The following is a 14,357-nucleotide window of genomic DNA, read 5'->3' as shown; positions in this document are numbered from 1 at the left end:
CTTTGGGAGCATTTAATGCATAAACCAGAAATCCCAAGTAAACATTACAATGGCCATTCACTGCCTACATCAACCTTCTTCAACAACACCTACAACCGAACACTCTGGCAGGAGTCTTGGAGTGTTTGGAGAAAGAATTCACAGGTCTGAGAAGTCGGTCTAAATACAGAACATCATTATAAAACTGCGTAACAATCACACTCAAGGGTATAGCACTTTGAACTCAGAACTAGACTTGCTAGCGAACAGTGTTTTGGTGCAACATATGCTGAACTCACCGCCAGTAAACACTCAGCATGGTCACGGTACAGGAACTCATCATTTAATCACAGCAGACCAGTGCATAGTCTCAGGTGTGGTGTGGCCAGACCAGTGCATAGTCTCAGGTGTGGTGTGGCCAGACCAGTGCATAGTCTCAGGTGTGGTGTGGCCAGACCAGTGCATAGTCTCAGGTGTGGCAAGACGGCTAGATGGCGCATCCTTCACGACACACAGCATTTGTCTCCCGTGACTACACAATCTCCACAGCCCTCCTGATTGAGCCAAACCTCATCTGCATCACTAGTATCTGAACATTAATCCTCCCGTGTCACTTCCAGTGGAGTTCAGACTTGCTCAGAAGCGTCTGATGCACTACAGGCAGAGAAGCAAGCGCATGAACCAGCAGGCAGAAAGGCCTCTGGTGGGGAGAAGAGCTGAGCCTACCTGCCCGGGTCCTGAAGACGTCTAGCTTCTCCATGACAAAATCCACAGAGACAGAGGAAATAGAGAGAGAGAGAGAGAGAGAGAGAGAGAGCGTGTGAGAGAGTGAGAATGAGAGAAAAGAGACAAATGTAGCAGCATAAATCTGCTTGTGCAAGTTAGGACTGGAGCAAGAGGACAAAGCAATACAGTAGAGAGGGAGGGAGGGAAAGAGAGAGAGAGAGGGAGAAAGAGGGAGAGACTGAGAGGGAAAGAGAAAGAGAGAAGCAGATGAAGAGGGGAGAGAGAAAGAGCGATTGTGATGTTAGCGACACAGACAGACCAAGACTCTTCAGAACAGACTCTACAATAAAAGGAAACTAGACTAGGAGAAGGGGCGAGAGAGAAAAAGAGAGAGAGAAGGAGTGAGAGAGTAAAGGAGAGAGAGAGAGAGAGAGGCAGGAGGGTGTAGGGCTCTGGCTCTGCTTCCTCTGCTGTGGGAAAGCGAAAGGCAGGATGCGTGTGCTGAGCGTGCTCCGACCCCCCCCGCCCGCTGCATTGTCAGCAGTCCCCGTTCCTCTGTGGCTGGAGGTGACAGCAAGCCAGCCAGCGAGGGCACGACCCCCCCCCCCCCCCCCACCTCCTCCCCCAGACCTCCTTTGGCCCTCCCAGAAGTCAAGGAGGCCGACCAATGCGTCGTGAGTACCCAAGCACGGTAAGCACTATGCCAGCCACTTGGTCGACTAACTGCTCCAGGAGGAACGCGGGACACAGTGCATTCTCCCACACTGTACCGCCATGGGTTCCTAGCTACAGCGAGACCACGGACACGTGCACATGCACACACACACACACACACACACACACACACACACACACACACACACATATTCACAGTACTGTAGCTAAGAATCACAGCGGTGTGAGATTCTTAAACCTCCCAAGGTTACAAGTACTCACACATGCACACACAGCTGGGCTGTAACTTTTTAAGGTGGTATTTTAAACTATGCTTGATGTCTGGCACAGCTGCAAAACAAGCATACCACCTTAACCATTTATTTATTATTTTGACTCCGATAAATTTCCTACACACATCACACCTCTATTTCATACAGTTTGTTTGTGCTCATGACACAGAATATGACTGTGATGCTAATTTAAATATGTGTACATGTTTCTGGTGGAGAGTTGCAATATATGTGTATATATGTAAATGAAATTTCACCATCTTAGACAGTAAAAAGCTAAGAAGCTTAAGACGACAGGAGTCATTAGAGCATCCCTGACATCACTGTGAGCACGCGCACAGAGACACTAGAGCATCACTGACACTGACATCACTGTGAGCACATACACAGAGGCACACACACAAGCGCACACACGTATATGGTGACAAACAGTGAACAGGCTTTCGATTGACCGGCTTTACCACCTGTCCGTCTCCATGACAACAGTGTCTCAGTCACACACAGCAACACAGAGCTCTCTCTCTGTCTTTCTCTCTCTGTCTTTCTCTCTCTGTCTCTCCCTCTTTCTCTCTCTCAGACACTCTCGCGCTCCCTGCAGAGGTAGCTCTTCACTGGTAGAATGATGTCATAGGTGAGAGAAAAACATGAATGAAAATGTGTGTGTGCATGAAAAGGTGTATGTGTGTGTGTGTGTGTGTGTGTGCGCGCGTGAGCAGAGCGGTTCCTTATTGTGTCCAACATCTAACATATCTCTCTCTCTCTCTCTCTCACACACACACTCACTCACTCACTCACTCACTCACACTCCACACACAGCAGATATACACTTTTTATATGGTCTATATTTCAGGAGATGGTCAAATCATGTCCATATACAAGGGTGGATTTATATATCAAGGCTGTATTTGATGCCCATGTAACAGACTACAGATGTGTGTAGTCACCACACAGCACCAGTGAAGAAGAGCCCAGCACTGCAGTCCCAACACACACTCACACACACCAGAGGTGCAGCAGCACAGTCTGACCAAACACGCTGTCATCAGGCATGGGAGCCAGTCACACACGCCCAGACAAAGCCATTACTGAGAGATAGACACACACACACACACACACACACACACACACACACACACACACACACACACAGCTACCCATTCAGGAAAATAGAGGTGACCCACTGTGAATGTCCTCTTAATGCTTTTATCAGAACATGCATACATCTGTGTGTGTGTGTGTGTGTGTGTGTGTGTGTGTGTGTGTGTGTGTGTGTGTGTGTGTGTGTGTGTGTGTGTGTGTGTGTGTGTGTGTGTGTGTGTGTGTGCGGGTGTGTGTGTGTGTGTGTGTGTGTGCACGTGCATGTGTGGCGGAGTGATCTTGTATTTGTGCATTCTTTTCCGATATGCCTGCATTCCTAACTGGGACTCTGGTCGCTCCCTTGCCCCCTACCCTCTCACAGCTGCCCCTTCCCCACACTTCTGCCCTCGCTCCCTTGCCCCCTCCCCTCTCACAGCTGCCCCTTCCCCACACTTCTGCCCTCCCTCCCTTGCCCCCTACCCTCTCACAGCTGCCCCTTCCCCACACTTCTGCCCTCGCTCCCTTGCCCCCTACCCTCTCACAGCTGCCCCTTCCCCACACTTCTGCCCTCCCTCCCTTGCCCCCTACCCTCTCACAGCTGCCCCTTCCCCACACTTCTGCCCTCCCTCCCTTGCCCCCTACCCTCTCACAGCTGCCCCTTCCCCACACTTCTGCCCTCCCTCCCTTGACCCCTCCCTCTGGATAGCTGGCGTATTTCTACCCCATTTGAGTGGCTTGGTCGCCGTGGCACTAGACTACAGAGCGAGTGTAGTTCCACCACCACACACGACCTGGCACTGACACAACCCCCTGATATCACCACACTCACGCTCACACTCACTCACACGTGCACATACGCTCACACACACACTCGCGTTCCCACACGATGATCAGGGAAGCTGGAATGCCAAAGCAGACGCTGTTACCATGCACCGTGCCCAGGGGACCTCTGCACATGTGGATGAGTAAAACATATGGAATTATGGTTATGGACACATAAAAAAGAAATTATGGCTATTGCTGAATGACAGGTGTGTGTGTGTGTGTGTGTGTGTGTGTGTGTATGCATGGGTGTGTTTGATTGTGCATGTGCCTGTGTGTATATGTGCATGGCATTGTGTGAGTATATGTGGGTGTGCCGTAGTGTAAGTGTGTGTGGGTGTGTATGCACTGTAGTGAGTACGTCTGTGCATGAGTGTGTGTGTGTGTGTGTGCGTGCGTGTGTGTGTGTGTGTGTGCACGTGAGTGTGTGTGTGTGTGCGTGAGTGTGTGTGTGTGTGTGCGCATGTGTGTGTGTGTGTGTGTGTGTGCGTGAGTGTGTGTGCGCGTGTGTGTGTGTGTGTGTGCGTGAGTGTGTGTGTGTGTGTGTGTGTGCGCATGTGTGTGTGTGTGTGTGTGTGTGCGTGAGTGTGTGTGCGTGTGTGTGTGTGTGTGTGTGTGTGCACGTGAGTGTGTGTGTGTGTGCGTGCGTGAGTGTGTGTGTGTGTGTGCGCATGAGTGTGTGTGTGTGTGTGTGTGTGTGTGTGTGCGTGAGTGTGTGTGCGCGTGTGTGTGTGTGTGTGTGTGTGTGTGTGCTGTACCTGTTGCCCCCTTGGTTTTGTGCCTCCCCTTGGCCCGACGCTGGGAGTTGCTCATAGTTCCTTGTTTCCTGTCCCAAAACATCACCTCATCCCACGCTTGCACCCCAGCGAACTGACAATGACTGACAGGCAGCAAGTGTGTGTGCGTACGCTCGCGTGTGTGTACGAGAGTGCGGCTCCGTGTGCGCACGCTTGGACCGGAGAGGTCGGCGAGCCGGGACTGCGTTTGTTTGTGTTTGTGAGTGTGTGACAGAGTGCGAGAGAGAGAAGGAGAGAGGAGGAGAGAGGAGAGAGCGTGCCTTCAGCTCTCTGTCTTTCATTCCAGCCAGTGAGAGACGGAGCCCTGTGTTCACTTCTCTGAGAGCCAGAGAGGAGGTAACGTATGGAAGGGGCTGTGTATGGAGGAGAGAGGAGAGAGAGGAGAGAGAGAGTTGGAGAGGCAAAGGAGGTGATCAGAATACAGAGAGAAGGGGTGTGAGAGGCACAGAGGGAGCGGGAGAGAGAAAAGAGGAGGGGGGGTAGGTTTATCACTACTGAGTGCTCCTCGAGGAGAGGAGGAGCGAGTGCAGCTGGAGAGAGAGAGAGAGAGAGAGAGAGAGGGAGGGAGGGAGGGAGAGAGAGAGGGAGGGAGGGAGGGAGAGGGAGGATAACAGAGGGAGGGGTACAATGAAAGGGAAGATAGGACAAGGAGTGTTGAGACACAGCAGACGGAGGAGGAGAGACGGAGAAAGAGAACTGAGAAATCAGGGGGATGCCGGAGAGACCAGGAGAAGATTACTGAGGGAGGACGAGGAGGACGAGGAGGACGGGGAGGACGGGGGAGACCCGAGGAAGCAGAGAGAGGGCAAGAAAAGGCGGAGTGAGAATGGGGACAGCGACTAAAGGTGAGGAAAGGACAGGCGGAGGAGAGAGAGAGAGGGAGAGAGGGAGAGAGGGACAGGCTTCCAGAGAGAGACATGGGTGTTGTAAGGGGAAGGCAGCAGCGATGTGCATCTGTCCCCCCCCCCGGACGGTCGGACATGGCATGTGGAATGTTTTGCCGGAGACAGACAGGACACTCCGCAGCAAAGGAAGGAAAGGGGAAAAATCTGATACATGACAAGAGTGTGAAAGCTTGTTATGATCACACACTCAGGGTTAGAGAGGCTGTGCAGGCTACTGGCTAGCAGGAGGCACACACACACACATGCCCGCGCACACACACGAGCACACACATGCACGCACACTGCGGTGGAGAGGGCAGGTCCCTCCCTTTGCTGCAGACTGGAGCTTAGCATTCTGAACCACGGCAGCTCCCTGCATCATCAATTCATCACACACATCTGTCTGGTAAACATCACGTGCTCCCACACAGACATGCAAACACACTCGTACACATACACACCTCCACCCACACCACATACACACCTCCACCAACACCACATACACAGAAGGCAAATGTGATACTCATAGCTCCTCTATGTATATATTTAGGACTACATTACAATTGAGGGCTAATTAATAAATCATTAATCAAATCTGTTTTAAAGTCTCAGAGTTGCACTTTACAATCCATACCCACACACACACACACACACACACACACACACATACACACACACTGATGCAGCAGCCGCATGCCCTGTTATCAATCAGCACAGCACACTCCACTAAGCACAACCTGCCTGAGAGCGTCCATCAACCACACACACACACACAAACACACACACACACACACACACAAACACACACACACACACACACACACACACACACACACATAGTTCTCTCTCTGTCTCTATCTCTCTCGCACACACATACGCAAACAGTTTTCTCTCTTTCTGTCTCCCTCACACACACACATTTCTCTCTCATTCTCTATCTCGCTCTCACACTCACATGCACAGATTTCTCTCTCTCTATCTCTCTCACACACTCACAAACATATTCTCTATTTTTCAACCACAAATATTCATACATATGCATTTTTCATGACAGCACTAAGCTTATTCCCACATCCACTCAGGAATGCCTGTTCATAAACAGAAACTGCTCATGGACAAATACATTTCTATAGTAAATAAAAACAAGCTGACATCACTTGGACCAACATCAAAAATACATTTATATGTGTATAATATATATATACCATATACAGTATGTACAAACTGACAAATGAGTCTCACACGATCTCGGGTGCTGAATAACCATGATGATGATCAGCCTTCCTGTAGAACCCTCGTGAAAGAGGAGGAAGAGCGCAGAGAACACAAAACAGGGCAAAGTCAGGCGTCACATCTGCCACACACACACACACACACACACACACACACACACACACACACACACGGATTAGGGACCACATCACCAGAGGTCAGGTTTGCCCTCCAATATCCTGTTTAACTTATCTGTGCACGAACTTTGACCTCTACACACACACACACACACACACATTTAAATGAGTGCTATTTTAAAGTAGTCTTATTTGTCCGAGACGTACCTCAAACAAACCAGGGCATCTGGAGACGGGCGTCAGAAAAGACGCCACACTGGAAACGTGCAGTGTTCACAGTGTAAGTGATGACGCAGGTCAATTATAATGGGAGTGGAAAACTCCAGACGTTGATCATCACTTCCTCTCCGCAGTGCCCATGCTGGACGGGCAACGCTGGAACACACATCAATAATTTCTGGCAAAGGCTGCATTCAGCTGCTATCTGGAGACAGGCAGGGTCTTATAGAGGGGCAACAGGGCAAATGGGGAAAGCGTGACAAGTGGTCACATCGGTGTGTGTGTGTGTGTGTGTGTGTGTGTGTGTGTGCGCGTGTGTGTGTGTGTGTGTGTGTGTGTGTGTGTGTGCTCACAGACACAAACACACACACTCAGTCAAGGTTGATCAATGTGAGCTTCCAGCAGTAACAGCTGTCTGTTGGGGGTCATGGTACAATCTACAACGGAGCTATCCTTCACCCTCACCCTCCTCCCCCTCTTCAGTTCCTCACCACACACACACACACACACACACACACACAGAAACCCAATAACACACTGTATATAGCAGCTGGCCTCACAGCTGCAATTATCCTATACCTTCCGAATCAAGTGTGGGAGAATGTCAACGTTGTCGTCCCTGCAGACAGCAACAAAGAGCTCAGAACAACCAAGAACAGCCCTAAAAACCAACCTAATCCAAACCCCCAAGATCTTCTGAGGAGCACAGGCTCATCTTTAACTCCACCTCGCCTACACCACCCCATCTCCACCTCCCCATCAACACTCCAACAACCTTCCTACACCACCACAACTCCACCTCCCTAACACTCCATCTCCATCTCCCTAACAACACTCCAACTCCACCTCCCTACACCACCACAACTCCACCTCCCTAACACTCCATCTCCATAACAACAGTCCAACTCCAGTGACTTTAACCCACATGAGTCAGGGTTACAGAGAGTGACTTTAACCCACATGAGTCAGGGTTACAGAGAGTGACTTTAACCCTTTAACCCACATGAGTCAGGGTTACAGAGAGTGACTTTAACCCACATGAGTCAGGGGTTACAGAGAGTGACTTTAACCCACATGAGTCAGGGTTACAGAGAGTGACTTTAACCCACATGAGTCAGGGTTACAGAGAGTGACTTTAACCCACATGAGTCAGGGTTAGAGAGAGTTAAAATATATTTAACCCTTTAACCCACATGAGTCAGGGTTACAGAGAGTAACTTTAATCCACATCAGTCAGGGTTACAGCAAGTGTTTGTAACACATATCGGCCAGGCTTACATTGAGTGCCTTTAACCCACATCAGTCAGGGTTGCAACAAATGCCTTTAACACACGTCAGTCAGGGTTGCAGTGAGAGCCTTTAACCCACATGAGTCAGCGTTACAGAGATCCGACAAGCACCTTCACCACTGTCTCACACACTTTACGATGTGCACGATACACTACATTGCACAGGCACAAAAGAAAGAACGAAGAGAAACGTAAATATTAAAAGCATCGGACTATAAACAAAATAAATCTGTTTATTCGGTGCTTTGTGGTGGGTCCTGTGCATGTTCAGATCAACCTGCCCCATGTGACTGCAACACTTGATTTGGCCTGTGGATTTGGAATAAGGATAATTGGTCTCAGATTAATAATCCCACTGCAGGATGGGCTACATGAAGCAGTGGGACCCAGACTGGTTATGGCTTGGGATTACATAGCATCACCCCTCCTGCAACACCATGAACGTGTCTCTATTGGTGCCATCACAGTTATCTAGAACACTATTCATTCTCTCTCTCTCTCTCTCTCTCTCTCTCTCTCTCTCTCTCTCTCTCTCTCTCTCTCTCTCTCTCTCTCTCTCTCTCTCTCTCTCTCTCTCTCTCTCTCTCTCTCTCTCTCTCTCTCTCTCTCTCTCTCTCTCTCTCTCTCTCTCTCTCTCTCTCTCTCTCTCTCTCTCTCTCATATGCACCCATTCCTTTATTTATGCCATTCCTTAGTCAAATTCTCTGTATTTCCCATTCCCATTTTAAAAGTCAGATGTGCATCAGTGGATTATGGGGCAGTAACTCAACAACTTCTACCGCTGCATCATCGAGTCCATTCTGACAAACTGCATCACCGTGTGGTACGGCAATTCGACTGCGAAGGACCGTAAACGCCTAGAGAGAGTGATAAAAACTGCTACGAAAATCACCAGGACGGCACAGCCCTCTCTCCAGAGCATCTACCATCAAAGAGTTCACAGAAGAGCTGCCTCCATCATCAAAGACCCCACCCATCCCCAACATGGACTGTTCACACTTCTACCTACAGGCCGGAGATACAGAAGTGTGAAGTGCAGGACAACTAGATTAAAGACTTCTTTCTTTCCAACAGCTATCAGACTCTTAAACAGCTGACCTTTGCACATGATTGTTTACAGTAAACATACAACTGCACATGTATGTTTACACCTTGTTGCACCTTTTGTTCATACTTGCACATTGTAAATAATTTTTATTTCAGGGTGTTTTATATATATATATATATATATATATATTTATTATTATTAGTAGTATTTGTTGAAACTTTGTACTTATTACATCCTGTGCAGACAGCAAAAAAAGAATTTCATTGTACAGAGAAACCCGTGTTCTACTGTACATATGACAATAAAGCTTTGAATCTTGAATCTTGAAGTAATTCCAGCTAAACTGGGCGGTTCACTGCAGTCAGTGTAAGAGTGGGGTATTGCTGGAGGAAGGTTTCTGCAGGAGCATCAGGGCTGCTGACCAGACTGCTGGCACGAGTGGTAGGCCATCACTGAACCACTGTGGATCAGTTCTGAATGCTGTCCAACACAGTCGTCTTCCAAGATTTCATGATCTGATCATGATTCATGCTCTCTGAAGGGATTCTGGCCACCCCCAATGCATGTGTCCAACCAAATATTAAATATACACCAATAAAAGATATTGCTATATATAATATATACACGGAAGCCCAAGTCACTAGACGTTTTCTATTCTTCTAAAATAAACACACACACACACACACACACACACACACACACACACACACACACACACACACACACGCACACACACGCACACACATACACACACATACACACACACACACACAGTTATATAAGCCATGTACCAGTGAGGATGGAGAACTGCTTTCTGTCATCTATAATCTTCAATGTGCAGAGTCTCTCTCTCTCTCTCTCTCTCTCTCTCTCTCTCTCTCTCTCACTCACACACACACACACACACACACACACACACACACACACACACACACACACCACACACACACATGGTACAGGCAGGCAGCAGCGTAAGCTAACTAACCCATCACTTCTGAATATCTGCCGTGTTGTTAGCTGAATCTGAGGGGTCTGGACAGTACTGATCTGGGTGCACATGTGAACATGCATGTAGACCATTTTGCACTGTGTGTGCTCTGCCTCTGCACTGACATTTCTGAAGACCCGTCACTCCACACAACATCCGAGCACTAAACAACTGAGCAGCTAAACGTGCACTAATACTACCGCACTTCAATTACATCTTCACGGGAGAGGTTTTTTAATGCTACACTCACAAGATAATCACTTGTTTTTGCTAAAAATGGCCTCCTGAACTTAAATAAATATCACTTATTATATGGCCATTAGTGGTTGAGTTTCCTAAAGAATGACTAATGGAATGCGAACCTACTTGATGTTCTGGTAACTGTGTGTGTCCATGAAGAACATGTTAGCTACAGTCACATAACTCTGTTGCTATGGTAGTAATTAGGCCTCGTTTTTTTTAGCTGGACCCCCAGTAGGTCACAAGTGTTTCACACACACACGCACATGGACGAGTATGCACTCTCCCACACGGTGCCTCATGCACGCTCATCTACCTCAAGCCATGTGTGATGTGGTGTGAGGTGGTTCAGCGGTACCTGTGCCCACATGAGTCTCGCTCGTGAGGACAGTGCGTCCACTTTAACACAGACTCATTAAAGCTGGGGCCACGTGCCATAAACCAGCTGCTCTGACCCAGACGACTCACGTGACCTTTCACACTTCCCAGAGTTCTCTTTGGCGCCTCAAGGCAAACACAACTTGACTGCTTTGCAAATTACTGTTTTTTTTAAATATGCACATCCCATAATGCTCAGGTGTGGATAAGCTGATAATATCCAGACACTTATCTCCTGTGGATTTCTAAGAGCAAAGGCAAACCCTGAGCATTAAAATACATCAAATCAATGGTTACCACCTATACACCTCTGGAAAAACTGACCTGAGACCAGGAGCACCCAGAGCAGGGTAGGCTGACGCACCTAGAGGAACACAGAGGGGGGAGCTCTTCTGACCACTCCAAACACACACACACACACACACACACACACACACACACACACACACACACACACACACACCCACCACATACAGACAAGGAAACACACACACACACACACACACACCCACGGCACACACACACACACACACACACACACACATACACACGGGACACAGACACACACACCACATACACAAGAAGGGACACACACAAACATAAGAAGGGACACACACACACAAACACACACACCACATACACAAGAAGGGAGGGACACACACAAACAAACAAACACACACACACACACACGAAGAAGGGGGGTGGGGGGGTTGTGGTGGTGCTGAGAGGAGCGTAGTGATAGCGATACCATCACCAAGTTTCATTATACCACTAGCACCCATGAGTCAGACTGACATTTGTGTCGCCTCTGGCTCTCCCCCTGCCATAGCCGTCAGTCATCCCGCCGCTATTCAAAGCTCTAGAACCATATCATCTGCAAGCGGGCTGATTCATAACACTGGTACAAAAAAAACAAAACAAAACAGTATGCTTTCCAACCACACAATCACGGCACGAACGTCAACAACACAGACAGTAAATCCACCCCCCCCCCTCCTGCTTCAGAAACTGCTTAGTCGGTGAACTAGACTTTTTATTCCCTCCTCAGAAAGGAAGAGTAGAAGTTGAAACAGTTCCAGGATTTGTAGAGGGAGCGGGCTGTGGCGGAGGAGAGGTGTCAGGGTGCTCGCACTCACCTGTAGTTAGAGCTCAGCACACCTGGGAAGGCTGAGGAGCAGCAGGACGAGGAGGAAGAGGCAGACGGACGGAGGGAGAGGAGAAGACAGACAGAGAGGATCCCAGCTCTGTCCCGTCCCACGGAGAGAGAGGGGGGGGGGGGTTTGGGGGGTTTGGGGGACTTAGAGGGGAAAGGGAGTGGTAGATTTAAAGAGGGGAGAACAAAAACTAGAGGGAAAGGGGGGGAGACTAAAACCCTCCCTCTGGTATTTTTTAAAATCCCTGTGGGAATGAGCATTCTTTATTCTCCCTCCAACCATCTCTCCCTCTCCTTACGATCACTCTATCATTGGTAGTCATTTCATAAAAATATTGAAGGGAGGTTCCAGTGTGTGTCTGTGTGTGTGTGTGTGTGTGTGTGTGTGTGTGTGTGTGTGTGTGTGTGTGTGTGTGTGTGTGTGTGTGTGTGTGTGTGTGTGTGTTGGCAGGGGACGGAGAGAAGCATCTCACGGTCAATCACCACAAAGACGTTATTAAAAACAGAAAAACCACAAACAGCCTGAACACAAACTGCAGAGGGAATCAGGCCTGTCCCTGCAAGAGCATGTGAGCTCTGCGCTCTTCCAGTACCAAACCATGAGCTCAACATACAGCACGGTGAGCCGTGCACCTCCGGGCTGCTCCAACCCGGCTCCTCACCCCCGTGTTCATAGCTGTAATGTACAAGCTGGCTACTTTGTTGCTCCAAGACTTGAATAATATTATTTCAGCATTCACCATGCAGAGAATTTAAAGAAACAGCAACAAATCAAAACAGTGGGGGGAGAGTAAGATGAAAGAAAGAAAGATTTAAGCAAAAACAGATGAGTGTGGAAAAGATGAGGAGTTAATGGGAGAGGAACTGGTTTTGTAGATGGACCATCCTACAGTTGGGCATATAAAATGACACAAGCCAATCAGAAGGCGTCATGGTGGAAAGACATGAGCTTCAGCTACTGAGTAAAACCCCCCGACATGGGCCTCACAGCCAGACACACACACACACACACACAGAGACCTCAATGACTAAGCTCCTTCCAGACCCCAAACACACTCACATATGGAGTGGCTTTTACAACCAAGGATATTGAGGTTAGAGAAAGAGAGAGAGAGAGGGAAGAAGGAAGAGGGGACAGAGAAAGATGGGGAATAATAAGAGGGAGAGGAACACACATTCTCACTGTATTTGAAGCATGAGGATTTTTCTGACATTAAGGGTGTGTGTGTGTGTGTGTGTGTGAGGGAGAGAGTAGGAGAAAAAGAAAGAAGCAGATTGGATTGCAGCGAATGACAGAAAGCAACTTCAGCTTCAGAGGGAAAACAAAGACGGTCTCTGATTGGGAAAGGTTCTAGCAGATATGTGAGAACCAGTATGGGTGGGCAAATGGAACCCGACTCAGTGGGCTGAAAGCAAGTCAGGACCGTGTTCCGCTGCGCACTTCCCCAGCGCGACACCACCTGGCCCTTCACTCAGCCTCTCAATGGCTCAGCAGGCAGGAAAAAGAGGGAAACGTGAGAGGGGGCTGGAGGTGGTGGGACGGAGGGGAGGGGGGGATGAGTAAAGCCACTGAAAGAATGCCCTCTACTCCGCCTCCGGAGGGGATTAGTATGGGTCAGGGGTCGTGAGGTCACTGCCAAATCCGTTCCCTTTCTAATGCCACCATCTCTGACCCTCCTTCGACTCTCTAAGGGCACAACGTTCACAGGGCTGGTCCCACTGTGGACGCCTGCTCTCCCTTCGTGTCCCCAGTCCTGAGCTGATTCCTAATAATGTGGCGAGGGGACCGTCAGCAGTGCCCTCCAAAGCCACAAGCACCTCCTGACAACCTGGAGCCCAGGGCGGCTCTGGGAACAGCAGCGCTTGGAGAAGACGGCCAGTCGGGACTCACGGGTTTGGACTGTGGAGCGTGTTGCGTGGGTGTATGTAAAGATTCTAAAACAACACTTAACTAGGGCCTCTCTGTACGCTCCTGGTCAAAGCTGCAGGGAGCCGACCCTGCCTGTTAGCAAGCAGAAAGAGAAAAGAAAGACAGAGGAGAAAATAGAGCCAGAGAAAGAGAGTGAAGTGGGGGAGAGAGAGAGAGAGAGAGAGAGAGAGAGAGAGAGAGAGAGAGAGAGAGAGAGAGCTCTCCCTTTGTCTGCTCTGCCACTAGAGAGCATTAAAGAACAGTTTTACATAACACGTTGTCCAAGGCTCAACCCCATATTTTCATAAATATTTTGGCTACTAAGAAGAGCCATTTGCATGCATATTTAAAAGGCATGCACAAACATACACGGGGATATTTCTGGAGCTCAGAGTGAGACATCTACTCACATCTTATAAATCACAGGATCAGGATAGCAACGGCGGAAGAGGCAATGGGCATTAGTGGGTCAGATATAAACACACACATGATGTATCTGCAGTCCTCCTCCATGTTGACTCATCTTAAAGGTACCGCCTAAAAACCAGGGAA

General features: G+C 48.9%; 1 protein-coding gene across 8 annotated transcripts in view; it reads right to left on the bottom strand.

Annotated features, from left to right (window-relative positions):
• nhsl2 (NHS-like 2) overlaps positions 1-14,357 on the bottom strand; it is a 56,201-nt gene that overhangs the window by 23,496 nt on the left and 18,348 nt on the right. Inside the window, exons 1-2 of one of the 8 annotated variants that reach the window (XM_076987511.1) lie at positions 6,789-7,271; positions 6,475-6,586 (exon numbers count right to left, since the gene is read on the bottom strand). The exons of 4 other annotated variants lie outside the window; for them this stretch is intronic. In XM_076987511.1, the coding sequence (XP_076843626.1) occupies positions 6,475-6,499 (25 nt within the window). In that variant the 5' untranslated portion in view covers positions 6,500-6,586; positions 6,789-7,271. Of the gene's footprint in view, positions 1-705; positions 1,210-4,309; positions 4,799-6,474; positions 6,587-6,788; positions 7,272-11,879; positions 11,986-14,357 lie in introns of those variants that run through there. 3 more of the 8 variants (XM_076987512.1, XM_076987509.1, XM_076987510.1) reach the window with 3 other exon arrangements.

Source organism: Brachyhypopomus gauderio, unplaced genomic scaffold, assembly GCF_052324685.1.
Source record: "Brachyhypopomus gauderio isolate BG-103 unplaced genomic scaffold, BGAUD_0.2 sc52, whole genome shotgun sequence".
Taxonomy (NCBI): domain Eukaryota; kingdom Metazoa; phylum Chordata; class Actinopteri; order Gymnotiformes; family Hypopomidae; genus Brachyhypopomus; species Brachyhypopomus gauderio.
Note: the sequence above shows the minus strand (reverse complement) of the source record. Positions and strands in the feature narration are given on the sequence as shown.